General features: G+C 40.8%; 2 protein-coding genes across 8 annotated transcripts in view; one reads left to right on the plus strand and one right to left on the minus strand.

Moving 5' to 3' along the window:
• The window catches only part of LARP7 (La ribonucleoprotein 7, transcriptional regulator), a 36998-nt gene extending 22010 nt beyond the window's left edge, over positions 1 to 14988 (minus strand). Inside the window, exons 1-6 of one of the 3 annotated variants that reach the window (XM_089778045.1) lie at positions 14856 to 14988; positions 9446 to 9661; positions 5589 to 5689; positions 5407 to 5490; positions 3088 to 3252; positions 2276 to 2366 (exon numbers count right to left, since the gene is read on the minus strand). In XM_089778045.1, the coding sequence (XP_089634171.1) occupies positions 2276 to 2366; positions 3088 to 3252; positions 5407 to 5490; positions 5589 to 5689; positions 9446 to 9661; positions 14856 to 14949 (751 nt within the window). In that variant the 5' untranslated portion in view covers positions 14950 to 14988. Of the gene's footprint in view, positions 1 to 2257; positions 2367 to 3087; positions 3253 to 5406; positions 5491 to 5588; positions 5690 to 9445; positions 9662 to 14721 lie in introns of all 3 variants that reach the window. The other 2 variants (XM_075929750.2, XM_075929748.2) reach the window with 2 other exon arrangements.
• Positions 14870 to 27798, plus strand: part of ZGRF1 (zinc finger GRF-type containing 1) — a 62143-nt gene continuing 49214 nt past the window's right edge. For 3 of the 5 annotated variants that reach the window (XM_075929746.2, XM_089778040.1, XM_089778041.1), the window contains exons 1-7: positions 14870 to 15007; positions 18881 to 18959; positions 19073 to 19153; positions 19280 to 19336; positions 20193 to 20378; positions 21136 to 23482; positions 25973 to 26052. In XM_075929746.2, coding sequence (XP_075785861.2) covers positions 18939 to 18959; positions 19073 to 19153; positions 19280 to 19336; positions 20193 to 20378; positions 21136 to 23482; positions 25973 to 26052 — 2772 coding nt within the window. In that variant the 5' untranslated portion in view covers positions 14870 to 15007; positions 18881 to 18938. Of the gene's footprint in view, positions 15008 to 18880; positions 18960 to 19072; positions 19154 to 19279; positions 19337 to 20192; positions 20398 to 21135; positions 23483 to 25972; positions 26053 to 27798 lie in introns of those variants that run through there. The other 2 variants (XM_089778042.1, XM_089778043.1) reach the window with 2 other exon arrangements.

The following is a 27798-nucleotide window of genomic DNA, read 5'->3' on the forward strand; positions in this document are numbered from 1 at the left end:
TCAGCAGCGGCTGAATCGGGGACACTTAGGGTACAATATGTACCAGTTCCGACTTACGTACAAATTCAACTTAAGAACAAACCTACAATTCCTATCTTGTATGTAACCCGGGGACTGCCTATACTGAAAAGAGACAAGGATTGTCCCAAAGGTCTTTGTTGGTTATTTTAGAGCAGTGTTTCTTAAACTTTTTAAGATCGAGGAACACCAAACAATTTTTTTTATGAGGAACACCAAGGATTTTTTTGTTGAGGGAAAAAAAGGGGGGCGATGGAGGAGGGGAAGTTATTGAGCAAAAAAAAAAAGGTCACGTGCCCCTTTAAGAGAGGCCATTTTGAACTCTCTTGTTCTCCTCAGCACACCTCTGACTGCCTTGTGGCACATCAGTGTGCCGCGGAACACAGTTTAAGAAACACTGTTTTAGAGAGATGAGCTAAAAGTACAGAGGGGCTTTTGCTAGAATCTCCCAATATAGAGGGGGGCCATGGTCTTTTAGTTGAAGATTGAGAATAAATTTCTTGGAATGCTTCCTGTTGGGTTTGCAGGAGAATCAAGAGTACCTAAAAAGGGCAGGAAGTAAATTCCTGCGCCACTTTCTAATTTGTATGTCATTACAACATTCCCTGGAATTGGCTGGTTTTGGAGGTCGGAAGGAAAGAGAAGAGGAGAAGAGTTGTTACTAAGGTAGAATGGACAAGTAAATAGGAAAACAGACTGATGTAAATTATGTGGTCTATTGAGGAACATAACCTTTGATAAATTCATGTCATAAAGGTTTTTATGATCAGACTGAATCTATCACAATTTGTATATATCAAATCCTTGTTAATAAAGGAGTAGTCAGTCATTAGCCAGAAAAATGACGGATGCAATGGGAAAACTGTGTGAATGGAAGGGGCCTCAAGAAACAAAGTGAAACTCCTCCATCAAAAACAAGATAAAAATGAGCTGAACAAGTCAATGGAAACAATAATTATGTTCCTTGAAAATGCTATTAATCTACAGATAATTTACAGAACCATTGTTCATGCACACTGCATGGCTTTCCTTTTTACAATTTTCCTATGTTTCTGCCCTGCTCAGAGGCACTCAAGACATCAAGACTGAAAGATCCTCAGTGAAATATTCAGACAGTAAAATTCTGGTAAATGTCTCTGAGTCTAAAGGAATATAGCTAATAAGTGTGGTTGGTTGGTAGGTAGGTAGGTAGAAAGAAAAGCCATATTGGTGCCATCCAAGACCTGCTAGGTGGTCACACATTGGTTTTAGCAGCTTTAACAATCTTTACATGTAATTTTATCATCATCATTTATACCAGAGATGGGTGAATTAAGGACTCATATGGCCCGTCAGCCATTTTAATCCAGCCCTCAAGTTCCTTCTTGGGAGTTGGGTCAGGGGCTTACGCTGCTCTGCAGATGCAGTGGTTCTGCTCTGGTTCCTACATGTAGGAGTAGCCAAGTGACTCTGCACACTAACTCTGCTCCAAGCACTGCCCCCACAACTCCTACTGGTTGGCAATTGTAGCCAATAGGAGGCACAAGAGTTGTGCCTGTGGACAGGTTAGCACACAGAGCCAGCTGCCAGCAACTCTCCACAGGAGCCCAGAGTGCATGTGTGGGGAAATGTGCCAATGCTTTCAGGAGCTACTTGAGGTAAGTGGGCCCTCCTGCACTCCAACCTCTCCATCCCAGCCCTGACCACCCCCTCCTGCCTTCCAAAGTCCTCGATCCCAGCCCACCCCAGAGCCCTCACCCTCTAACACACTCCAACCCCAATCTGGTGAGCATTCATGACTCTCTATACAATTTCCATACCTTAATGTAGCCCTGGGGGCAAAAGGTTTGCCCACCCAAATTTATACCCTTCTCTTTAGTACTAAATGTTTTTATGCAATATGTGACAAATTGACTGGAACTCATGGTGACCATTTAAACAATGATTAATAACCCAGCTCAGTTTGCCTGTAAGAAAGCAATGTTGCTTGTTGGTTATCAAGAAAGGAAATTCTCTTCCCTATTCAAAACAGAAGAAAGAGGCTGAGGCAGGAATTCAATTTTGAAAACAGAGATGCGTCATCTCTGTATACCAGTTTTGATCCTCAACACATACTGGCTAGGGAATACAAAAAGTTGCAATTTTCTGTTTTAATTAGGTTTTGAATTAGCAGATTAAATGGCAGTAAAATGAGATTAAGGTTCAAGAATTAAAATATTATACCCAAAATATTGTTCCCGTTCACCACAGTGATACATACCCCCCACATTGCAGTCACCTGTATTCAGTGCAGGAACGGGCTTATTTTTCACTGTTCTGGGGAACATTCCAGGCTTTCTTGGTGCTTCCTCTGGGGGATTATTCAAAAACTTAAAAAGAAAATATTTAAGATCAACAAAATATTTAAAAACACTAAAATTTATTCACCTCCCCCAAAAAATAAATAATTACTAGAAATAGATTCTGCTTCTACATCCATTCTAGAAAGATGCGGTCTCTAAAGAATCCATCAAAGGGGGTAACCATCTTCTTTCTGATCATTGGTCCAGGAGCACTGCTTAAATGTTTATTTGTTTTCAAGTCATCAGTGTTACGAGCTCCTTAAGCTAATATAACAGTCAATTTTATTCTTGGTGTGTTATTTCTAAAGCTTCAAGACCACACAAGAAAGCAATGATAAAAAGTTCCTATTAATACCTGCACTATCCTCTTCCAGTGAACTGTGCAAGGCCATTTTGTTTCCATTTTGCTGCTGTCATAAACAGGCTTTTATCCTGGGCTCAATAGGAGCTAAACATAGCTCGATTAAATTAAAGGAGAAAATATTAAGAGTTTATTTTATCTGCTCCAGTTAATTTGATTGAATTAGAAAACTTTATTGTTTGAGAAGCTATTTGTAGATTTTGAAAAAAGTTACTAATCCCCCCTCCCCCACAAATTTAGGTGATATCCAGACTTTGAAATTATATTATTTCTGAGAATTCCTGTATTTAAAGTTTAAGTTTCTCTTCTATTGCCTTTTGCAGCATTGGAAACCATTCACATTTGCCACTCTGTTATGACATGGAAGGAAGTCTTAAAAGGCCATACCTCAATAGCTTTGTCTGCTTGCTCTCTTGTTTCAAATTCAACAAATGCAAATCCCTTTGGATCTCCAGAGGATTTATAACGTGGAATACTGACATAAACTACATTACCACATTTTCCAAATACCCGCTCAATCCAATTGTGGTTAACATTTTTGGGAAGCAGCTCCTTTAAAAAACAACAAAAAATGTTATTTATTGTAACAGTACAATGTATACATTCCTCTATACTCAGTTACCATTGTTTCAGAGGGCTCAATTTAGGAAATATTTTCACATTTCTAGGCAAGTATGCTTATTGAATGAAATAGCTAAATAAATAGTAAGTTAATCAACACAGGTAACACCAGGCTTTTAGCATTCATCTGGAAATATCACTTTAAACTGTACCATTGGTACAAACAACAAAGTACATTTGATGTGTTATTAATTCACTTCCTGTACCAAAACCTCAGGCCTGCAATCACATCAATGCACGAGAACTGACCCAGTGCAGAGTCTCATTGTCTTGAAACAACCTATTCACAGCACAAAGGTCTTTTAACTTTTGTTAACTCAGACTTCAGAAAATTAGATGATCATATGCAAAAACAAACAAACAAACAAGCAAAAAGAATTGGTAAATTAAACCCGGTACTCGTAAGTTTTTAAACTTTATGATGAGCATTTGTATGCTATATTGATGATCTGAAGTGATGACATGCATGGGGTTTTCAGCTAGTCACCTGGGTCATAGGCACAATTTTATGCCACAAGCTTGACAGCCTCTTTCCCTTTACTGATAACAGTAGAAGCTTGTCCAAACTAATAGCTTTTTCTAGTTCAGGGACAGCTTTCTATACCTTTCTGAAGAAGCCCGTCTGGGTGCCCCAGTTGACAAGAGACACCTTCAAACACTTATAAAAACAAAAATTGAAATGTCAGCATTGTTTAGCCCCTAACAAGTTTATCTTTCTAAAGAGGTTTTAACTGAAGAACTTAGTGATGAGACACTGCGTTGTTTCTAAAGAGAGAGAAACATGCACTAAGTGATTGGCTTAATACAGGCTCTGCCTGCCTGAGAAGCACATTCTATTACAGATTTGATACAATCTAAATGTCAGTGAATTCAAAATTATATAAAATATTTAATGGGATATCTATAGCACCAGAAAAAAAAATTGTGCAATGCTAGTAAGTCAAAAGTAGAGCAAAGAAAGTTATTAACGTTATTTTTGTAAAACCTGTTTTGAAAGTTAAACTTCAAAAATATGTTTTGATAATTCAATTAAGTTTTAAGGGAAGTTTCTTTTTATAGATAAGGTAATGAAGCAGCTCCTTAAAGAAATGCATTACAGGAAAGAAATGCATTACAGGGACTTCATTATTGTTTCAAAAAAAAAAAAAAAATGGAGCTGTACCTTGCTGTCTAAACTGAAAAACAAGCTATTGTGCTGGTGAGCACAAGAGCAGAAGATTTTTTGGTGATATGCAAGGATGTGTTCCTCCTCATCTAAGACTATAAAAGTGATCAGTGTTGATCCTGTATTGAAACCTTTCCTTCACCCTCTCAAGATGGAAGCAGAACCTATCAACGACTCTAAAGAATGTCTACATTGCAATTAAAAATATTTGGCTGCCCTCTACCAATTGGCTTGGGTTGAAGGGCTATTAATTTAGGTTCAGGCTGCAGCTTGGACTCTGGGACTCTGCAAGGTGGCAGGGTTCTAGAGTTCAGGCCCTTGCCTGAACCTTTGCAATACAACTGAACATCTCTTTAGCCCCAGGCCAGTCACAAATGTCTAACTGCAGTGTAGACATAGCCCTAGGGAATGCCTACACAGCATTTATACACCCACAGCTGACTGAGGGCAACTGAGTTGGGCCTGTAGGGCTTGGACAGCAGAGCTGTAAAACTGTGGTGCAGCCATTTGGGTATGGGTTGGAGTTCAGGATGTGGGCCCAGTCTGAACCCCCAAATCTACACCTCAAGTTTTACAGCACCATAATCTGGTGCCACAAACCTGAATAGCAGGTGTTTAACTGTTGCAAAGACTAGCAATTCTCAACTAGATACTTGTAGACAGTAATCAACCCACCTCTCAACCTTTTCTTTCTTAAAACAGAAAGCACAAATCTGTTTGAGTCTTTATTTATAGGCATGTTTTCTAATCCTTTTACCCATTCTCCTGGTATAGCACTTTCAAGACAGAAACAGACCATGAGTTGTGCAATTTACAGTGTAAGATTTAGTAAGAAATAAGTTTTACATTAACCTTCATAGACAACAGAACAATCCATAAAGCGTACAGGCATGAGACACATGTAACAAATGCAACCTTACCACATATACAGTACGACCATCCACATCTTTTGGTTGCTCACCTAACGGCTGACGTCTTCTGATTCTAGTTCCCTCTAAATCCAGCTAAGAGCAATAAAGAAAATTAGGACAGCATTTTCTACAGTATTGTCTGCCACCACAACTATAGTAATAGGTTAAAAAATAATCTAAAAAATACAAACTTCGACAACAGATGAGCTTTTCACTGCTCGGGCTATCAATTTCCCATCAGTAGTCAATTTTTTCATTTTGTTGAATGATACAAGAAGTGATATGTCAACATCTGGAAAAAAAACCAAGTAGTGAAAATAGTACAAGTTAAAAAGGAAAACATATTCAGGCCTCATTCACATTAGCAGCTGATCAGCAATATTGTATTGATGTATTCTAAAATATCATAGAAATAACTGGAACTATTTCCCTGCATAAGGGCTGCAAGAGCATATCTCTGGTTTGTAACTATGTGGACTAATGACAAGAACTTACATAAAAGTGATTTTTTCTACTCATGTAATTTAGACTTTTTGTGATCTTAGATTTTATTCCCCACACCCCATTACCCTTCTTTCCAAAAGACGATCTATTTTCCCCAATTCCAATTGGTAACTATTCTCTTTAGAAAGGAACAAAGAAAAAGCCCTTTCCACTGTGGTTTTATGATGCAAAAATCCTTTTATACTGATGATGTGCCTTCCTCAAGTACTCAGTGTCCATATTCAACCCAATGCCCCTTATGACAAAAGATTTCTTACTCCCTCTATTTAGTAGTAATGAGTTATGTTTCTAAAAGTTTGACAGAAACTGTTGTAATATTTGTAACGGTAAAATGTTTTTACCAAGTAAGTTTATTATATATATACCACTTTTGAAAGGGAGCTTTAATATGATTGTCAGCTTACATAGCATTTCATATAAAGCAAGGATGGTGTACCTTTCTTGGAAGCTGCACAAAAGCGAGATGCAAAAAACCCACACCTCACTGACATGGCCTGGGACAGAGAAGCAGAACCACACTTCCCACTTTCCCTTTGCACACCAGAACTTAGGAGGGCCCACTAGTAGATTTTGTGGGGCCCCCTAGGCTCTGCGGTGGGGCCAAAAATGAAGGGTTCAGTGTGTGGGAGGGAACTGCCAGGAAGCAAGTTTGGGGTGTGGGATCTGGGCAGGAGGGAGGGTGCAGGAGTAGGCTGGAGGTTGGTGGATCTAGGAGAGTGGTATGGTGCAGGAGTGTACTGGGAGTGGGGGCTTTGGACAGGAGGGGTTGCAGGAGTGGGTACAGGGTCTGGGTGATATAGAGGACACTTACATGGAGTAGCTCCCAGGGGACACACATGGCTCCGAGTCCCTGGCCACTCCCAGGCAACTATGGCCAATTGAAGCGGCGGTGGGGCAAAAGCCTCCAGGAAGCGCTTTGCTGCGCTGCCATTTCCCCAGTTGGGAGAAAGGGAGTGCTAGTGCATAGAGCTGCTTCCTTCCTCCCACCAGACATAACTCATGGGTCAGATCTGGACCAGCTTGCCTGACTTGAGCCCGCGAGGCTCGGGACTACCCTTGCCAACAGCAAGCTCCAGCCCTAAAGAGGGAGATGTAGGGGGCTGCAGGGATGAAGTACCAGTACTGGCTGCCTCATGCTGGGTGGGGAATCCCCAAGCCTCAGGAGTCAGATGCAGGCAAGCTGGGGGCTTAGGTTTCCCACCCCGATATAAAGCAACTTTAGTACAGGTTGGACCCTCCCTCCTCCAGCATCTTTGGGACCTGTCCAGTCTGAATGAGGGAGTTTGCCAGACTTGAGGAGTTCAATTCTGGCCCCGCTACCACTGGTCCCCTTAGCCTGACTCCACTTCTGGCCTGGCCCCTGACCTCATTGCTGACTCCCCTCTGCCGATGACTCAGCTGGGCTTGTGGCCACAACCAGGCTGCTGGCCTCAATGCTGCCAAACCAGCAAGGCAACTAGCCCTGCTGCCACTAGCCTCTCAGCCAGCTACCCCCTCCCACTGGCCCTGCTGCCTTTCCACGAGTCCACTGCCTCACTAGGGATGTAAGCAACTAGTCGGCTCTCTGATAAGTATAAGCTTATGAGATAGTTGAGCAGTGACTTGACTTGTCGTTTCCCCCCCACTTGCTAACTATCAGAGGCAGCAAAGTGGGGAAGCAGGAGCCAGTGCTAGGGGCAGCTGGCTTAAAAGCTGGTTCCCCCCAGCACTGTCTTTATGTGGGCAGGGGAGGCAGAGGCACAGCAAGGAAACGTCTTGCTGCATTTCAAAGGCTGAAGTGCCTCAGTGGGAACAAGAGGCGAGCAGGACAGCTTGAGTCCCCACTCACCCTGTGATCCCTGCGGCACTCCCACCCCTGCTGCCATTATGAGAGGCAGCAAGGGGGGAGGGAAAACATGAGCGGGTTCCCCCCAGCAGCGGCTCTAGGGTGCCACCTGCCCCCGCTGCCTCTAACAGAGTTAGCAGGGGGGAGGGGAAGGGGAGATAAGGGAGGCTGCTGCAAAGTAGCCCCTTCCCACAGGGGTCCCATTGGGGAGCTGGGCTTCTCCCCTGCCCCTACAGACAGGGGCTGCCACCACCAAGCAACCCTGTTTGTAGTGGCCAGGGCTGGTCACAGGCAGGGGTTGCTTCCCCAGCCGCTGCCAACCCTGGCCATCGTAAACAGAGGCTGCTCCGGCACCAGCCCCTGTTCATAGCAGCCATGGCCGGCTGCAGACAAGGGCTGCTGCCAATGCAGCCCTTGCGCATGGACAGCCCTGTCCACCGTGGACAGGGGCTGCTAGACTCAGCATGAGCCGGGACCAAGCAGTCCCAGCTTTCCTGGATACTACACCTCTGCATTTAAAATCCAGTAAGAGCCGGTAGCTCTAATTACATTTAAAATGCAGAGTGCGCCTCTTACTACGTTTAAAATGCAGAGCCACAGCGCAGATGTCTCCCGGAGCTATTCCTGCTGCAGCTCTGCATAGCAATCTTATTGACTAATTGTATAGTCGATATAAATTGTGTCAACTATACAATTAGCTCAGTAACTGCAATTTAACAGCTGCTGGTCCCCGCTGCCCTGCCAGCTCCTCTGGTGGGCCAGCCTCCCTGTCACTGTCCCAGACAGATTTATACAACAGGGCTCCTGGCTGCTGCCCCTCCCCCCTGCACCTCGCCTGCAGGCAGCCTGCTTGAGCTCCTTGCGGCCAGTCCTCCCCCGGGACTTAGTCCAGAAAAATCCATGGTCCTATTGGACCATGGATGTTGCTGAACGAGTGAATCTAGGTTTAGAGGGGTTCAGTCTGTATACAGTATTCATTTACCATACCCACATAAGAGGATGTCCATAATACCTTACCAAAAATTAAAGCACCTTTGTGTCTATACTAGTTTCACATCCAATAGCACAATATAACTAAAAGAACCTTTTACATCTCGAAATGACAGGCATTCTGTGGTCCATTTAGAAGCATAAGTAAACATTTGCAACACCCGTAGCTTTTTGCTTTGTAAGGTAAAAGTCAAACAAACCACACAAACAAAAACGAACAGGACAGAAAACAGAACTCTCACTATCCTTCGTTGTCATGCAAAAAAAACCCACTCATCAAAGCATATCTAAAACACTAAATTAAAAAAAGCTGGAACAAAACCAAGAGTACAAACACAGCAAAAGCTCTCATGATTCCATGCCAGCTACACTACATTATGCCAAATACTATTAGCGAGTTTGTATGTTTTCATATTTGTTAATGGATTTAAAAACCAAAAATAAAATGAAAAAAGAACCATAAATTTTCCCCCATTACATTATCCAAAAGCAACATTATAACTGACTTTAAGAGAAGGAAAGGAAAGAAATGATTATGGATAAATAAGATTCCTCATCGGCCCAGTAACCATCTCTCTTGAAAGTGTACATTTATTACTCCAGTTGCTTTTTCTCCGTCCACAGCAGCTATACATACAGAATATGTCCATAATTTATATACGCAATAATCTAGAAAACTACTACTGAAGAAAATTCAAAGCAAATTTGTTTACCCGGGAGCAAACTTACATCCATCTCTAGACTTCTCTATTTGTTCTCGAAGGAATTTGTCTTTGTGAAGATTGACATCTCCAAACCAGAAATCCACTTGTTTTGCTATATCTGAGAGAACCTGTTTAACTCTGGATCTTTTCTTTTTCTCTCGTTCCCTTTTCTGTTCTGTGCTTTCCTCTTCCATGGCTTTGTCCCTTACAGTTTCATTCTCCAAGCCAGTCATTCTGTCACCTGAAAATTTAAACATAACTTTGTAAAAAACAGATGTTTTCCCTCTCAAGTGTAGGTAATATTGGTTTGCTCTTCTATAGCATCTTTCATACAATTTTCAAAAGCTTTATGCCTGTCTGTTGCTGTAGCCATGTTGGTCCCAGGAAGACAGAAGTTGATACAATAAAAGATATTATCTTGCCCACCTAGTCATTCCAGGATCTTAGGCTGATTATCACCAGTTAACGATATAGCTATAAGTTTGGGGTCTGAATCCCAACTTAAAGAACAGTTTGCTTCCTTGCAGAGGAATGCAACACCAAAGTGCTTAGTGATAGCAATCAACACCATTGGATTTGTGATGGCAATGGGATGCACATAAGAAAACAGTCGTTTCCAGATTATAAAAAGCTAAAATACACCTCTGCCAGAAATTATACCAGGAAACAATGTGGAGATCCAAAATTTTTCAGTTGACATCTTCTGAGTACAGTACTATGAACTTTCAATACATTCTTAATGTTGTGTCAAAGATTAAAAAGACCACCAAAATTTGGGCTCACTAATGAATACTGTTTTTGTAAGTATACATTATAACCTGGATGTGCTGTATAAAAAAAATAATGTTTTCCTTTTTTCGCAGTTATTTAGGACCTGATCTTGTGAGGCACTGGGCATCCTCAAATCCCATTGATGGCTCTTGGCAACTAATAAAATCAAACTCTTAGAAAACAGGATGTAACTTGAGGAAAGATGACAAGTTACACAGGTATAGAATTCATTTTGACCCAAGTCACTCTTCAATCTCTACATCCTTAAGAATGATCAATCTTTCAGAGTATTATATATGTATGAAATAAAAACAACTGCACCTTGGCATGAGTGAAAGCTGTCTAAAAATGAAGTTGCCACAATGGCTGATGTATTTTACACATGATAGCAACATAAAGGTCTTTCCATTTCTTGGTCAATGGTTAGTATTACAATACAATGTTCCAGGAAGTGGTGTTTGCAGGGAGAAACAGAGAGGAAGCCAAAGATCGCATAAAAATGGAAATGGTTTTCAGATTATTGTGTAAATCAGGCTTCTTTAAGCAAGATTCCAGTTTATCTCCCTGCTGTGAGCTGACCATTCAAGATGCTTAAGGTCAACAAGCTGTCAATTAGCTTGAAAGAATAAGTAAGGTCATGCTCCTGTCATTGAGCTAAAAGTTCAACATGAGTTCAAATCACACAGCAAGACAAACGTCAGCAATGCAATATAATATTTGGTCGGACGCTACAGGAAAAATTGTACTACTATTTAGTGGCACTTTTTTTCAGAGAGAGGATGTCTCTGATGACTGTCCAGTTAAAAGTTAAAGAAAGCAAGCCAATTTTCCAAATAAAATATTCAGGAATTACAGATTTTTTTGGAGAGGGGATCTTGTCTAGAATACAACACCTAATATCCAAGTCTCTGAGAACTTCTGCTCACCACATGGAAGCTGTGCTTGTCTTGTCTACACCATCACTTAACTCTCAGTATCCAACTAATCTGTAAAGAATTTAGGAAGCTTTCAGTACAGGTTGGACCTCTCTTGTCCAGCAACATCCATGATCCGGCATGATTTTAGTGACCCAAATGTCATCTTATTGTAGGTGTGTCTAAGTTTCCCACTGTCCTGTAAAGTTGACAGATGACAGTCCTGGCTCTCAGTGTTCTGTGCTGTTATTTAACTCTAGTTTACCCCTTAAATGACTTCTTGGATCCCAGCAAGCAGCGGAAATGCTGGTAATGTCGTTAAGCAAAAACATGTTTTTATGCTTTATTTACTCATTTCCTTCTGCCAATACAGTAAAACTGTGTAACAACACTAACACTTTTTTCTGAAGAGAGCTGATAAGCCTTGGCTAGACTCAAACTTATTTTGGGTGTATCTGTACAGTTACACATTGGTAAGAACATACTAAGCATTGTTCTGTTTATTTCCCTTGGCAATCAATAAAATAAAAAACAAATAAACAGACAGACAGACAAATAAATAAAAAAGACCAAATCGCTACAATATTGGTTTCCTGTAGTTTAGCATCCATCAGGTCCTGAGGATGCTGGACTAAAGAAGTTCAACTTGTATCAAGGACACTACAGAAATTGACATTTTACTTTACAAATGCTATATTGTGCTGAGCACTAATTAGATCCCACATTGTGGTGGCTTTGTCAGAAGACCAGAGCAAGGCTAGCTTCAAGATGCAGTGCCTCAGGACTCAGAGTCCAAATAAGATAACCAAGGAAAGAAAGAGGATGAGAAATGAAGATGAGCTCTAATACCTGGCCAAGATACTTTTCCTCAACATGCCTGCTCAGCTGCACTGGTTGATGCCAGCTCAGCAGCACATATTAAGCTGTATTGGCGGATGAACACACGGGGAAGCAGGGAAGAGCCACAGCTCTGGTAAGAAGAAAAGTGATCCCACAAAGCAAGCAAGGGCAGTTAATAGGCAGACCATGGGCCAAATCCAGACCATCGGGTGCTTTTGAATGGACCCAGACATTTTTTCATTTACATACTATTGCATAAACATTTATCATTTCTGGCACTCCACATGTAAAATTCACAAACTAAAAAAATTATTTTGGAAGAAGAAACTCATTCCCTTTGAGTCATTCACTACTTAGGTTTACAGTGACTCGATGTTGACACCAAATAAACAATTGATGTTCATAAAAATATTTTCATTAGGTGAATCAGACTTGGATTTGTACTTTAAAAACAAAGAATTGTACAAAAACGTCACTTAGGTTTCAACCACAATAATGTCATAGAAAATGCCCAAAAGATCATAAAAGTTTGCACTCCTAATATTGTCTTATAAATGGGGCACTCACCAAAATACACACATTTTTTCCATTTTCTTGCTCAAAGTAGCTATAGCGATATCCTGTTCTAGCGTCATCAGAACTACTTGTTTTTTACATAACTACATTAAAACCAGCATCAATGCATCTACTGCCTGGAGCATTTTCTAATTCTAGCTCAATTCCAACTAGCATGAACATCAGCTGCCCCAGTAATTTAAATACAAGACTGAAATGGAGCAGTGTGTTATGTACAAAGAAGCAAAGCACAGAAATGAACAATAATGAAAACTTATGAATTAGGGATGTAAGCAAGCAGTCGAGTAGCTGATTACCTGGTAAACCTCAGCTTATCGGATAGTCGAGTTGACTACCCAAATCCCCTCCCCCCCCTTTGGGAGAGCTGGAGCCGAAACTGGGGGGAGCCAGATCTCCTCGCCTGCCCCCACTTCCTGCACGGCTGCCTCTAACAGAAGCAGCAATGTGGGAGGAGGGGGATGCTTGAAGCAGCCTCTGCCCACGGCAGGCCAGGCTTGCCACGGGCAAAGGCTGCTCCGCATCCTGTGGATCAGCCCCTGTTCACAGCAGCTTGGGCTGGCCATTAACAAAGAATGCTCTGGCAGCAGCCGGGACTGAGCAAGCTTGGCTCAGTCCTGGCTTTTGTCAGGTCCAGGAGCTCCCTGTTTCCCCCGTGCGACTGTGCAGTTTAAATGTCTTGCTATATTGAAACTGTAGAGCTTCAGGGGGGCATAACTCCCAGACCCGGCATGAACCAGGAATGAGTACCTTCCCTTCTTGACTAATCGTGTAGTCGATAACATTTTTGGTTTTGCATTACAGTAGGGTTAACTTAATTGGGGCTCTGGAGTAGAATTTGGATTGCAGTCATTTAAAGTATGTGCTATATTGCATTGGAAATTTGGGCTCAGACTCAGGTTCAAGCCCACCTCTCCTCTCATCCACTCACATGTCTACCTAACACTAAACAACAAGCACTTGGGACCCAGCTCTTGGGGACCATCCAAGGGAGGGAGGAGGGAAAGAGTCTGATTCTCTCTGTGTCTAAACCCTATCATTTCGTAGCATGGCAGCAGCCGTAGCCAGACCCAATTCAGAACATCTACGTAGTGCACGCTGGACTAGTTAACCCAGCTCCAGTAACTAAAAGCCCAGCTTTACAATACAGCGTGGATGCTTCACCAAGTGCACAAGCCTGAGTCCCAAAGTCAGAGTTTCTACTGCGGTGCAGACATGGCTAGAGAACCCAGTACCAACCCTAGCAGGACAGAAGGCAGCTTCTTCGCTACACCTGTGCGCTGATCCCAAAACTGCCCCTCCTGCCAGTGGCCTCATTCCAAATTGTTGGGAAAGGGCTCAGACGGAGGGGGATAGCAACAGTACTTTGGAGTCACTCCCTCAAGCCCTGACGGACAAAAGTGATGAATGTAAGAACATAAGAGCGGCCATACTGGCTCAGGCCAAAGGTCCATCTAGCCATGCCAGGTGCCCACAGAGCGAATGAACAGAACTGGTAATAATGAAGTGATCCCACCCCTATTGCCCACTCCCAGCTTCTGACAGAGGCTAGGGACATCATTCCTACTCATCCTGGCTAATAGCCATTGATGGCCCAATCCCCCATGAATGTCTCTAGTTCTTTTTTTGAATCCTGTTAAAATCCTGGCCTTGACAGCATCCTCTGGCAAGGAGTTCCACAGATTGGCTGTGTGCTGCATGAAGAACTACTTCCTTCTGTTTGTTTTAAAACTGCTATTAGTTTCGTTTGGGGGTGGCTATTTCATAGGCTATGGGAACAATTACATGCCTTTATCCCGAATTCACTTTCTCCACCCGCCATGATTTTATAGAGCTCTGTCCTATCAAGCACCCAGTCTTCTTCATCTCTCTCTTCCCGTGGCCTCAGCGCTCTCGCGGCCCCTTTTCTGAACCTGTCCCAGGGACAAAAGAACTTTGGGGACGCCCCTCCCCCCCTGCAGGCGGCGCTGTTCACGGCGGGTGCCGGACTGCGCGGCTCTAGGCGAAAGCGCTCTTCAGTCTGTCCGCAGAGCCCCCCGCGGCCCCCACGCGCCGCCAATGCCCCGCCCCGCCCACGAGCCTGACGCATGCGCGAAGCCCCCGCGCAGCGCCCCCTGCCGGCGGGGCGGAGAGGGTTAACAGTGTTCCTAGTTCACCGCGCTTCCCCCCTTCCCGCGCCCGGTGCGTAGAGCCGGGCTCTCACCTGCCGCCGCCGCCGCCGCCGCCGCCAACTCCTACAGGGCCCCCCGCCTCTCCTGAGCTGCAGCAGCGTCACCGCCAGCGCGCGACGCTCAGCCCCAGCAAGAAAAGCCCCCGCCTGCCCTGCCGCCGGCTTACCAGATCGGCGCCCCCCCGCGCGCGACGCACTTCCGAGCGCGGGCCGGCGGCGCGAGGGGCTATTCTCTGCCGTGGCGCCGGAAAATAGCGTCATCGGTAGCTGGCGGCGCGGGAAAGCTTCAAAGCAGGGCGAGGAGCCGAGAGCTCGAGAGGTGCCGCGCGGGGGGGGGAGGGGAGAGGAGGTGACGCTGGTCCGCTCCCCGCGCTCTGCCCCCCCCCATCGGCGTCTGCAGAGCGAGAGGCTCGGCCATCCGCGCCAGGCGGCTTGGGAAAGAGCCGGGGGGCGGAAGGAGGTTTAGCCCCCCCGGCAGGACTAGGACAAGCAGCGGCCCTGCGGGCTCCCTGCCTGCACCCACAGGAGCGGGCTGTCAGCGACGCGCAACGTCGGGCATCGCACAGCAGAGCCACAGGCCGTCCCGTCTCCCCCCCCCCTCCCCGCAGCATTTTTACTCTCCCCTCCCGGTACCAGCCTCCTCCGGCCTCGCTGGTGTTTGAAATGCAGCGGTTACAAAGTATTGCGCAACCAGGCTCTCCCTAGCATGGGCTCCCAAACGGGGGGGCGAGGCGATCCAGTCCCCCCCCCCCCCCCGTCAATCCCACTCCAAGTTTTGCTGCTATTTTTTGGGCGGGGGGGGGGCAGGAGTTTCTCAGCAATCAAAAAGGGGGGCGTGATGCCGAAAAGTTTGGGAACCACTGCCCTAGCAGGAACTGCCTCTGCCCCATGTCTGTACAGTGCCCAAAACGATCAGGCTCCAGCAGGGGGGCAGAAGCCCAACTCTTTTCCGTTGCAGGTTTTGGTGCTTTCTGTCACCATGCTCCCGATGTAGGATGTGTTGTAGCCAGGTCTGCTCCACTTAAAAAAAACCTCTTGTAGATAAAAAAAAATTTAAAAATTATAGAACCTTGCTTTTAGGCAGAAAAATAAGTCCTGGCGCTGGCTTCACTCCAGCTGACTTTGAAATGTTAAGAACTTCAGCTATACTAGTAATCAACTTTCATGTGTAAAAACCATTAGTTTTTAACATTGGGATTTTTAAAAGCACTCACTCAGCATTGGGTGAACTCTGCTGTTATTGAAGTCAGTGGTCAAATTCCCATAGACTTCCCTAAGACCAGTATTTGGACATGGAGTGTTTCTGACAATTCTCTACTAAATGGTTTGAGAGAGTAACTGTTAATCACCTTTGCCATGAGGGGAGTGATATGAGAGCAAAATTATAATGTTTTACACTCTACACAGAATATATGAGTACAGTTTGTATTGGTACCAGTCCTTTCATAAGAATATAAGAATCACCATACTGGGTCAGACCAAAAGGTCCACCTAGCGCAGTATCCTGTCTGCCATCAGTGGCTAATACCAGAGGGAGGGAACACAAAAGATAATCCTCACATGATCCCTCTCCTGTCCCCCATTTCCAGACAAACAGAGGCTAAGGACACCATTCCTACCAATCCTGGCTAATAGTCATTGATGGACCTAACCTCCTAGCTCTTTTTTGAACCATGTTAAAGTCCTAGTCTTCCCATCCTCTGGCAAGGAGTTCCACAGGTTGACAGTGTGCTGAATGAAGAAAGGACCATACTCTGATACTAGATCTGAATGAAAAAACGTGATTGTGTTCCTTTCAATGTCTCTTTCTTTGCTTCTGTTACATTTTGAGGTAGTTTCTGTGAAAGACGTTATACAATAGGGTCTTATTTTTAAGTATTACCACACTGGGGCTATGTCTACACTGGCGGCTTCTTGTGCAAGAACATCTTGCGCAAGGGTTCTTGTGCAAGAAGTCTTGCGCAAGAAAATGTCCACACTGCCATGTGCAAGCTGTGCTTTTGCGCAACAGTGCCCATAGCAGTGTGGATGCTCTCTTGTGCAAGAAAGCTCTGATGGCCATATTAGCCATAGGGCTTTCTTGTATAAGAAATCCCTGCTTAGCGTCCACAATACCCTCTTGTATAAGAGCTCCTGCGCAAGAAGGCTTACACCTGTTAAAAAAGAGCATAGCTCTTGTGCAAGAAGCCCTCTCTTACCACACCGTACTGTAAATTTCCTTGCGCAAGAGCGGGCAGGCAGTATGGCTGCTCTGCGGATTCTTGCGCAAGAATGGCCATACTTGCGCAAGAAGCTGCGAGTGTAGACATTGCCTTACTGATTTATTTTAGGTCATTAAGGCTTTCAGCAGCTGCCATTATATTCTTTCAGGAATTAATAAACCAATGTATCTGTAGTGGTGGCTCTATTATTCAGTCTACTTCAAAATGGTCTAGCTATTTACTCTTCTTAGCATATGCACAATGTGCCTCAGGTGACAGAGGACCAGGATTCATCTTCATTCGTTAAGTTTGGTCATGTGGTTGGATCATTAGTAAAGCTCTGCCAGTCTCCTTATATCCACAGCCCCTGTTTGTGAATAGAAGATTGGATGCAGATACTATTTTGTATCTGTGCAGGCCTCTAATCATTAACTTTCCCAGATTGCATCAGGTACTGAGGGGGAGTGCAACACAAAGGCTGATCCATGCCACCCACCCATGGACTGCTTGACAGATTCTATAATTTCCATTCTTATTGTTCCATTTTATTACTAGGAAAGAGAAAGACTATCTGAAAATTCCTATTCTGCTCTAAAGTAACCATCTTTCTGTAAACAATGCTAAATCAAGCCATTATCAGATCAAGTAAGGGGAAGTGAAGACAGCTCTTCTGGTATTGTTACAAGAATGGTCAATCTGTGAATTGCACAGTTGGAAACATGATCTTTCCATACATCTTTCTAAACAGTACCGTGACTGAGAAGAATAAACGTAAAGTAAATGTTCTGAGCCACCTTGTGGCGAGTGTGTAGCATTTAAGAAGTTGAAAGACAAGACACTTTAAAACTGGAATTTTTAATGAAAAAGCTATTATAGCTTGAGAGCCACTGTCATGAGAAAAAGTGTGAATATATTTCCTCTTTTAATAAATGTATTTACAATGGAATAAAAAACCACATATGTAGAATGCTAATTGAATCTGTTTATCTGCTAGTAACACAATCAGTGTATTATTTCTCAAATATAATTTCCTAGTTCATCCCCAAAAAGGTATCCTATGAGTTTTTTTCATCCTATCTCTACTTATTCTAAATGTTAAAAATGTACTAAGAATTCTTAAATCCCATGAACTATTGCTTAATTAATCTCTAGTCTAATATCTTCCTATAATAGCTGATTTGTCTTCTCATATGCCTTTTCTTATGTGTGATTGCTTTTAACAATTTCTTTATCACTTGTGTTGCTGTCTATGCAGTCAGCCAGTAATTTCAAGAAGTTAGAGCAATTGCCAGTGTTAGCTGTGTTCCTGTGGTTGTGGTTTTAATTGAAGTGTCAGTAATTGATAATTATGATTAAGATCCCAATGTTAAGAGCAACTCTTTACATGCAAGTACAAGTTATGATATTTGACAGTTAATTTTCTACTGTATTTGTGTGTCATAAGGTTTGAAAATGATGAAGTGTTTATATAAAGCTTTGATTACTGTTGACTACTTTAGGCCAAGTTTTTTATGGGTGATTATTGATTTGAGGGTTTCAAAATTAGATACCCCAAAATGAAGCCTCATTAGAGACATGAAAGTTTGGTTAATTTTTTAGTAGTAGATTATATGTTCTGATAAGATTATTAGGCTAATAGTTTTCAAAAAGCCATCTAAAATAAAAATACCTACTTATCTGAAAAATGATTTTGAGCCACAACTTCCATTAAAATGAATAGGAGTTGCAGATGTTCAGGTTTCTAAAAAAGTAGACCTCTTCTTGATATTAATATTTAAACAAAAGCTATTTCTGCTATTAATCTTTACTTTTGTTAGTTTATGTTTAGAATACAAGTCTTTAGCACTCCAATATTCCCTCACAAGCATCACTACCCTGTTTTTACCCACTCTTTAAGGGAAAGCACTGGATGTGTATCTTTTTTGTTTGACACACTTGCCTTGCAGCTGAGTTGAATTCTAAATATGCCCCCCCCCCTTTTTTTTGAGTAGTATGAAGATCTGAATATATGCATTGCAAACCTTTGGATTGCTGTGTTTCATCAAAGCAATGGCTTGTCAGGAGTTTACTGTGAGTCTTATTTTTAAGTACAATTATATATAAGATATAGTCAAATTTCACATATGCTTGGCTTGTATGACTACTAAATCATTTCAGTATATACATGTTTTTTATAATATAAGGTCTTATACACTCATCAGAAGACTAAAAAATCGAAAGTATGGCAAGATGGAGTTTTGAAAACCACTACTGGAGGAAATAAGGTGAAGAATTCAGGTTTAATTCAGTATCATGTGCATAATAGTACCACTTTTTCAGCTTCTACTTGTGTCACTGGTTCCTTCTTAACACACATTTGTTAAATTTAAAATTCTCCTATTTCAATACAGGCAACCTTATTTGATGACAGAGGACAATGTTTGGAGAGTGTATTTGTTAAATCTCAGGTATTTTATAATCATGTAAAGCTTTTATCCTTATTTGGCTAATAATTTGACGCGGCATATTTTATCTTCATGTGATCCAAAGTTCCCTATGCTTCAGTTTTGTCTAGCTTGTCATTGCTAATATTCTGATCCTTAAATGTTTAGGTTGGAAAATAATCTGTGACAGATTGTTTGTTTATATGTCACTATATGTAAAACAGCACATAGCAAATTTTAGTACAGTGGATAACTGACAAATGGGCTTATGGTGGATAATGAATTATGAATATATATAATTTTCACTTCATGCTGTTATGCAAACCATATGCTTAGAATGTTCTCAAATGTATTTAATTCTTTCATATAATTTCTTTTAAAAAAAAACCCTTCATAGACTTACCTATTCTAGGAAGCATTACAATTGCAATGTACTCTGACCATTACATGTTTGATTTTGATTTGTATAGTACCTTTTTATATTGCAAGCTTATTGAGATGGAGTGCTGTTTGTTTGATATTATGGAGTTTTTGTACAACCAAAAACTAATAGACCTATGTAAATAATTATGGTCTTAGGAGTTGCTTAAAAACTTCATTTTTAAAGCTACAATATTCAGTAATCTGTGCAAATTTGAGTGTTTACATTAGAACCAACACAAATCAATTTGAAACTTAGAGCTAATGCTTGCTTTCATATCTAGTCTGCTCCAGTTGTCTAGGATACAGTGAATTTTGTATATTATTGTTTCATTTCTGTGTTGTAAAACAAATTATTTCAGTATCTATTTGACAACACTTAGGAGAAACTATCATTTTTTCCACTGGCTAGCATACATAATGCCATTAAACAACACCTTTGTTTCTCTGTCTTTTCTAGGTGAAACCTGGAGATGACTTAGAAAGTGACCGATATTTGATCACAATTGAAGCAGAAAAAATAACTGAAAACTGTGGTAGTGATCAGCCAAAGAAAACAGAAGCGCCTACGCTGAACAGAAATAGTTTGAAGCCCAGTGGTTTCTCTCTGCCCCATCTACCTCTTGGCTTGAAAAGGAAACATACTGTATGTTTGTGTTTCATATGTATGTTTGACTTTCATATCCAATTTAAAACACTATTGGAACGTTATAATTTGCACTAGTGTCAGGGAAAACCTATTTTAAATCCTAATTTCCCTCCTGATGGTATATGCCCTGCAATTGTATATAACTTAGTGTATTTCCTAGTGCTTTCTAGTTATCCAGTGACTAAGGCTGTATTGTGGGCATGTAAGTGAGGAGTTCAATTAGAGTGAAATCAAATGAAGTATATATAGACAAAATGTTTGGGTTTAATTCTTAGCAGCAAACTACATTAATGTAAGTATATTGTTTGCATATGTGACTTGTTAAATTCACACTAAATGTCATGATTGTAGCCAGGTTTACTTGATAGCATATTAAATTGTTTAGTTACAGGATGCTAATTTGAAGTATTAATGAGGAGCTCTGAACTTCCTGTGGATGCATTAGTACATATTTTGTTAGTAAAATAAAATAGGTGAAGTGTATTGGAAAGAAAATGTGTAATTAAAATCTGCTCTGCCTTGCATGAATAAGACTAACTTGCTTGGCATATGTAAGCAAGAGTTATTTTAACGACCACTGCTGCTATTCAGGGTGCAATTCAAAAGAAGCATAATTTGGGATTGTTCAATAAATGTGTCAAATTGTTTAATGAGAGTATGGAGCATAATAAGTGCCCGGTTGCTTTTTACTGCTTAGGTTCCAAATTTCAAAGCTGATTTATGAATAATATTAACATAAAAACTTTTCTCCTAGGGCTTTCAAGGGCCACGTCAAATTGAAAAGAAAATGGTGCTGATGGAAGATGATGAAGCAGTAGTATCCCATTCATCTAAGCGGTCTCTGTTGTCCTTTCCTTCTCAGTTGTATAATACCTCTCCTTTATTTTCTACTACTTGCGAGAAGGATGCTGAAACTAATTCATCATCACTCTCTAATAATGATGCTTGCACAGGCAGCAATAGAGACCATATGTCTGTCTCCTCACTGGTTTCCACTTCTTATATTGGCATTCCCAAAGAAGTGATACACAATAGAAACCACAGCATCTCTATTTCTGGACAGATGGAATCAAATTGTCAGACAGTCAGTGGTATGTCTCTGTCTCAGAACATCAGGAGCAAAGCACAGATAATAGCACTTCTGAAATCCAAGCCAACACAACTGTGCAACGAGCAAAACTCTTCCGAAATCACTGAGTGTTGTTCTGGATGTCAGTTGTCAGAAAGCAGAGGAATTTTATTGAAACAAAAGAGTGGAAATGTGTCTGCACATATGGATAACTCTGACAGAGAAAGTACCAAGAATATACAGCACCAATCAACTACAGAGAAAACAATAACTAATAGTTGGGATGTTTATATGTTGCCAAATTCAGCCAAACAGTCTTGTGATGAAGAAGTCACAGAAAGGAGACATGACAAAAAAGCAAGTAATTTAGGTTTGGATTTACAAGACCCTCAAAACCCAAAGGCTTCACATTTCATGGCAGCCTTTATGCAGCCTGTTGAAAAAGGGCTAAAGTACAATTGCAAGAAACAAACAGATCATGACAGGCAATACAGCTGGGATTGTAAAACAGCTTCTCAAGCATCTGCATCCCGTGGAAGTGATTGGGAAACTCAGCTGTTAGCCATTAATGAGAGTTCTGGCAAAGACCAACTGAATCCTTGTGAATTACCTGAATCAAATATAAATAAAGAGAGTGACATTCAATTTGTCTCATCTTCAGAGGATGTTTATACTAGGAGCACAAATGCATCCATTATCTTTGAAACAAATATCCCCAAATGCCATGAACATACTGTAACTGAGCATCTTAAAGATTCAGAAGTTTCTTCTGCTCAGTCACAAAATGGACTTCTGCCAAGAATAGATTTAGGAAGTATAGTTAATGAGTCTAGGATTTCTGGTCCTGAAGCTGTAAGTGAGAAATTAGTTGCATGCGGAGAAATTAGTGATCCAGCTGATCAGTTTATGGAAATTAACTTCAATCTGTCAGAAACTTTTGATTTTAATGACACACAAGATGAAGTAGAATGTGAAAGTAACATGCTTTCCCAGGGTTCAACCTGCTTGACAATAGGAGCTATGGCACAGAACAGTGAGAGGAGGGTTCATATGAACTGTGGAGTAATAATACGTAATAATGAAGAAAGAGTTGTCAAATATTCAACAATTCTGAGGGAGAGAGATGACAATCAGACCAGAAAGTCTCTGCAATTACAACTGTGTGATAAATCCTGTGAATGTTTTGACAAAATTGTGAAAGATGATCTAACTCTTTCTCTAGTTGAACTGGGAAATTCAGAGAGTAAAAACATTGGAGGGATGAATGCGAGTACATTAAATATTGAAGTCACTGATGATAAGAAAGACCAGGTTTTCTCTCCACAGTCTACTGTTAGAGACTTGTTAATCGAGAATAAAAAGTGCTCTGATGCTTTTGTGAATGGTGGAGTCACTAATTATGAATGTGATACTAGAAACAAATTTGAGAAAAATGAAATTATTTCATATATTCCTGCTACTTTACAGACTTGTGTCACGGACAAAAATCCAGAAAAAGATGTTCTACATCTCGGAGACACAAACTCCCAGGATAGTCCTTTAGAACATTACTTGATGGCTAGTGGTGATGAAATTATACCAGTGAATCCTTTATTGGCCTCACCACCAAAGGTTGGCAATTCCAGTGACCCATGCCAGTATATTACAGGTAAACACTGTACCACATTTGATACACTAGATAAAGAACATACTCAGGTTTCCAGAACTATCACTTATCCTTTAACAAGAGAACATATGTCCTCAAAGGAAGACAGAATGTGTGAAATTGAATTTGAAAATGGATCAAGCATCATGCCTTCAATTCATGATGCCATGGAAGGTAAAAGAAGGGGAACCGATTTCCTGAAACACATACCTCAAATTGATAATTCTTCAGGACTTCCTGACTTGGTAAATGGCATTACTCTTTTAAGATCTCTGACTGAACATACAACAGCATTAGAAAGCTTACAAATGATGGAGAAAAATAATGGTTTGCTGTATCAAAGAGAAACTACTAAAGAGAAAAGTGAAACAGCTGAAGAATTGGAAGGTTAGGTCAAATTCCAGTTGACATTGGATTATAAAATTAATTTTTAAATATTTGATTTCAATATTATGGGAAAAGAAAGCAGCCAGGTTTAAACACTAAAGACTTAATTCTGCTGAGAAAAAAAGTATTTCCAGTTAGAAAACTGAATTTTGGTATGAGTTTTATATGATCTACAGATAGGGTCTTATACTTTCCACAATTATCTTGGCATAGATAAGCAACTTTTTTTAGTCTAGTCTCAACAGAGGAGACAAGGATTGAATGGGCATAGGAACTAAACTGCCTTTCATTCTTAAGTCATCATTTTAGGTCATGTTGAAACACACTGCAGGGGAAGCTTATACTCTCACTTTGTATTAAACCCATTTTGTAGTTAAATTAGAATGCTTTGGTTTCTAGAGTTGCTAGTCATCATTTCACTGATACTGAAATTCACAATCAACTGTAGAGAAAAAAATTAATGTAGGGTCTGATCCTGCATCACTGAAGACAGTGGGATTTTGTTATTGACTTCAATACAGTAGGACTGGGCCTCTTAAGGAATATAAAATGAGTTTGAGTTTGGTGGGTGACAATTCATTTAGCAATCTGTAGGGGAAATTATTGCATTAATAGTGATTCAGCAGAGTGTTATCCTCCATTATTGCTTGAAAGTTGCAGGTTGACTCCTACCCCAAGCCAGAGAATGCTGAAGCAGCCAAAAATAAAAGGATTGAAGATGAATTACTTGTTACAACTGCACAAGAGAAAGAGTGACAACTTTTATTGCTAATTAGCATAATCATAATTACTAGCTACAGTGATACCTCTTAGGTCTGGTCTATAGCTCATTGAAGTTTTACATGAACTTCAATGGACTTGAAAGTGGGGGGCCGTAACATTTGAGTCGGTGTGGTAAACATTTGACTTCTCGTCGTGTTTTTTTGTAAGAATTGAAACGTGATAACTTTGATAAAAGTATAATATTAAAATGACTGAAAGAAAGTTGAAAATAACGTGATTATGGGCCAAATTCTGTTACTAATGCATTGCCATTGAAGCTAATTCAACATTATTAAAATCTAATAAATATTTAAAGTGAGCAGCACAATATGTGAAGGGAGAATAACATGTAGAGGAAAGTTGGTTTATTTTGTGAAGACGGCTTCTTTTCATTCTGAAATTTAAATAAAGTGTTTTCTATGTCAGTTGTCATTTGTGTATAAAAACAAAGATTTAAAATAATAAAAATAATGACCCTGCCTATGTAATAGAAAACATACAAAAAGGATCATTTCTAAAAATTAGTGGGAGCTGAGGAAACTAAGAAACTCTTACAACTAAGTGAACAATGTAATTTCTGGAAAATGTATAAGCAGACAGGAAAATAAATTGTATATTCCAGTTTTATTTCATGTTTTCCATTCTAATAGTAGACACTGATATGGATTACTCATTGGTGAATTAAAGATGCTAATTTAAAATGTCTAAATCTGAAAAATTAAGATGCAAGGCATAATCTTAAAAAAAAATTATGTAAACTACTTTAGCAAATATCAAGCCTCTAGTGTAAAAACTGTCCCCCAGCAAAACTGTTTACGCTGAAAGCACTGGATTTTGTGTTACTTTTTAAAAAGATGAGTGTTTTGACACTGGATTAATTCCAAAGATGTTAGGATCTTCTGTCAAATTTTTCTCTCTTCCTATGCAAAACATTCATATACTTGTTTTGATACCAAAACTACATGAAGAAAAAATTAATAAGGATCTCATCCTTTAAGGACTTAAACATTGGCAACATCTCATAAGGAAAAGTTAAATTTTCAGGGATTAGGGTATTATGCTGGAATGTTGAGGATTTTTCTTTATGACCACAGTCAATAAAGTCATAGTCCTAGTCAATTTTTCTTTATGACCATAGACAATAGTATTAAAAAATGATGCTCTTTCAATGAAATAACAGCTCCAGAAGACCTCTTACAGTAATTTGTGGATTGAAAAGTGTGTTAGTCATTTATCAGCATTTTTGGAATGATATATGTCAAATTGTTTTATACATGCCACTGACATAAGTGTGTGCAATAAGTATGTGTTCTAAAATATCTTATGTAGTTGTTGGTACTTAGCAGCAGCCTTTTTAAACATGTGCCCCAAACTTGCATACCTTATTTTCATGAGTATTACCGCAGACTCTACGGGGATAGCTATTTACATGAGTATGGGTTGCAGGATAAGACTGTAAATTAGGAATGTAAGAGTTTAACTGGCTAACCCTAATTAATAAGCATCAGCTTGTCAATTAACCTTACCGATTAAACTCTCGGTCACCATGGGCAGCCTCCAGGGGCCTGCGTCACTGGCAAACCATTTAACCATGTAACTACATAAAATTCCATGGTTGCATGGTTAGTGGTTTTTAAAAGGTTTACATCCCTACAGTAAATGTTCAGTTTTTTTCTATTTGAACTGAAATTGTAAATAAGACTTACTATGTTTTTCCTTCTTTTGTAGCTAGGCAACAGTTAGCTGAAGTGTCTTATTCAGAAGATATGCAGACATCTTATTTATACTTTGACTCTCCTGAATCTGTGGTAATTAATTTCATATGCTTGATCCTATGTAAAATAAAATCCGTTTCCATGCTGCTCCTAAAACCCTCTTGATACTTTCAGAAGTCACAGAAGTTAAGCAGGGAGATGAAATATGAGCAAATAGAAGACTATACCTACTTTTAACACAACACATTGTTAACCTGTGGCCTTCATTGTCAAAAGATATTACTCTTAGGCTACGTCTACATTGCGCTTTCTTGCACAAGAACATATTCAAATGAATATTGCCGCGCCTCATTTATATACTTAATGAGCCGCCATTTTGTGTAAGAGGCTTTTGCACAAGAAAAAGCAGTCTACATTGGTCCTTTTTGCACAAAACCCCCCTCTTGTGCAAGATCCGTTCTGCTGCTTATTTTCAGGCAGAATGGCTCTTGCGCAAGAGGGGCGTTTTGCGCAAGAAGGAGCAGTGTAGACTGCTCCTTGCGCAAAAGCCCCTTTCACAAAAATGGTGGCTCATGAAGTATTCAAATTAGGTGCGGCGATATTCATCGCCACACCTCATTTGCATATGTTCTTGCACAAGAAAGTGCAATGTAGACATAGCCTTAAGGTTTAAGGCCATAAGGGACTACCAGATCATCTAGTCCTATCAATATCACTCACATGCTAAACCCAACAACCAAACTTAGACCATATTACAGGCCCAGAAGACCAGAGAGTTGTGTGTCACAAGCAAAAAGTAGGAGGGACTGAGATATGACAGTGTCCAAGACCCTCACGAAGGCAGTTAAATGATTTTAAGGTATATCCAGATAATTCTTGCAGGTGCCCCACCCCCACTCACTGCAGAGGTCAGTGGAACTCTTCCTCCCATCTGATAGTCTGACCAGGAGGAAGATTCCTTCCTGATCCCATGTACAGCAATCACTTAGACGAGAATATGAAGAACAAGCCAGGCAAAGTAAGAGAGAGAGAACATGCTTGGTGCCCCTCATAGATGTTGGAATTTGGGGGCGGAGGCTGCAGCACTCCCTGGCTTGAAGTGGTTCCCATTTTATATGAGGTTTACCATTTAGTTCAGTGGGTCTCAGCACTCCCCCTACAAAAATTGTTCCAATACCTTGATGTCACTTCAGAGTCCTGAGCCTCCTTATGCATCTCCAGTCACAGCAATCTCTAATGCTGAAAAAGGGACAGAGATTAAAAAAGCCCTTCCAGAATACAAAGGACGTAAAGAGCTTTTCCTGACTCATGGTTGCTGACTGAGCTTTTAGGGACATAAGCCCCAGGAATTCTGACCCCTTTCTTGTACTGTCACAAGCAACCCTGTTAGTCTAGTTCTCTCACAACTAATTACATTGTTTGCCCCCACAATTGCTATTGTGAATCTGTTCCAGAACCTCACCATCTGATGGTTAGAAATCTATTTTGCAGCCTTCTAGAACAGTTGTTTTCAGTCTATAGTTTGTGTACCCTCACAGTTCCACAGACTATATTTAATATGTCTAAAGAGGTCTCTCCCTTGAATCAAAATTTTGAAAAAGTTGAAAACTACTGTTCTAGAACATGGATCAGCAGAATTGTACACAGTACTGCATACCAAATGAGGTCTTTCTCTGCTGGAAATGCCTCACTTGGTTCAGCCTCAGGATATATTTGCCTTTTTCACAGTTGTATGAATGGTTTGCAGTGATCAACAGATCCACGTCTCCTATTGCTTCCAACAGATGAGCATCCAGTTTAAACTAGAAATTCTTGTGTTTAAACCCCCTCCCCAGTGCA

Source organism: Pelodiscus sinensis, chromosome 4, assembly GCF_052426305.1.
Source record: "Pelodiscus sinensis isolate ZL-2025 chromosome 4, ASM5242630v1, whole genome shotgun sequence".
Lineage (NCBI taxonomy): Eukaryota > Metazoa > Chordata > Testudines > Trionychidae > Pelodiscus > Pelodiscus sinensis.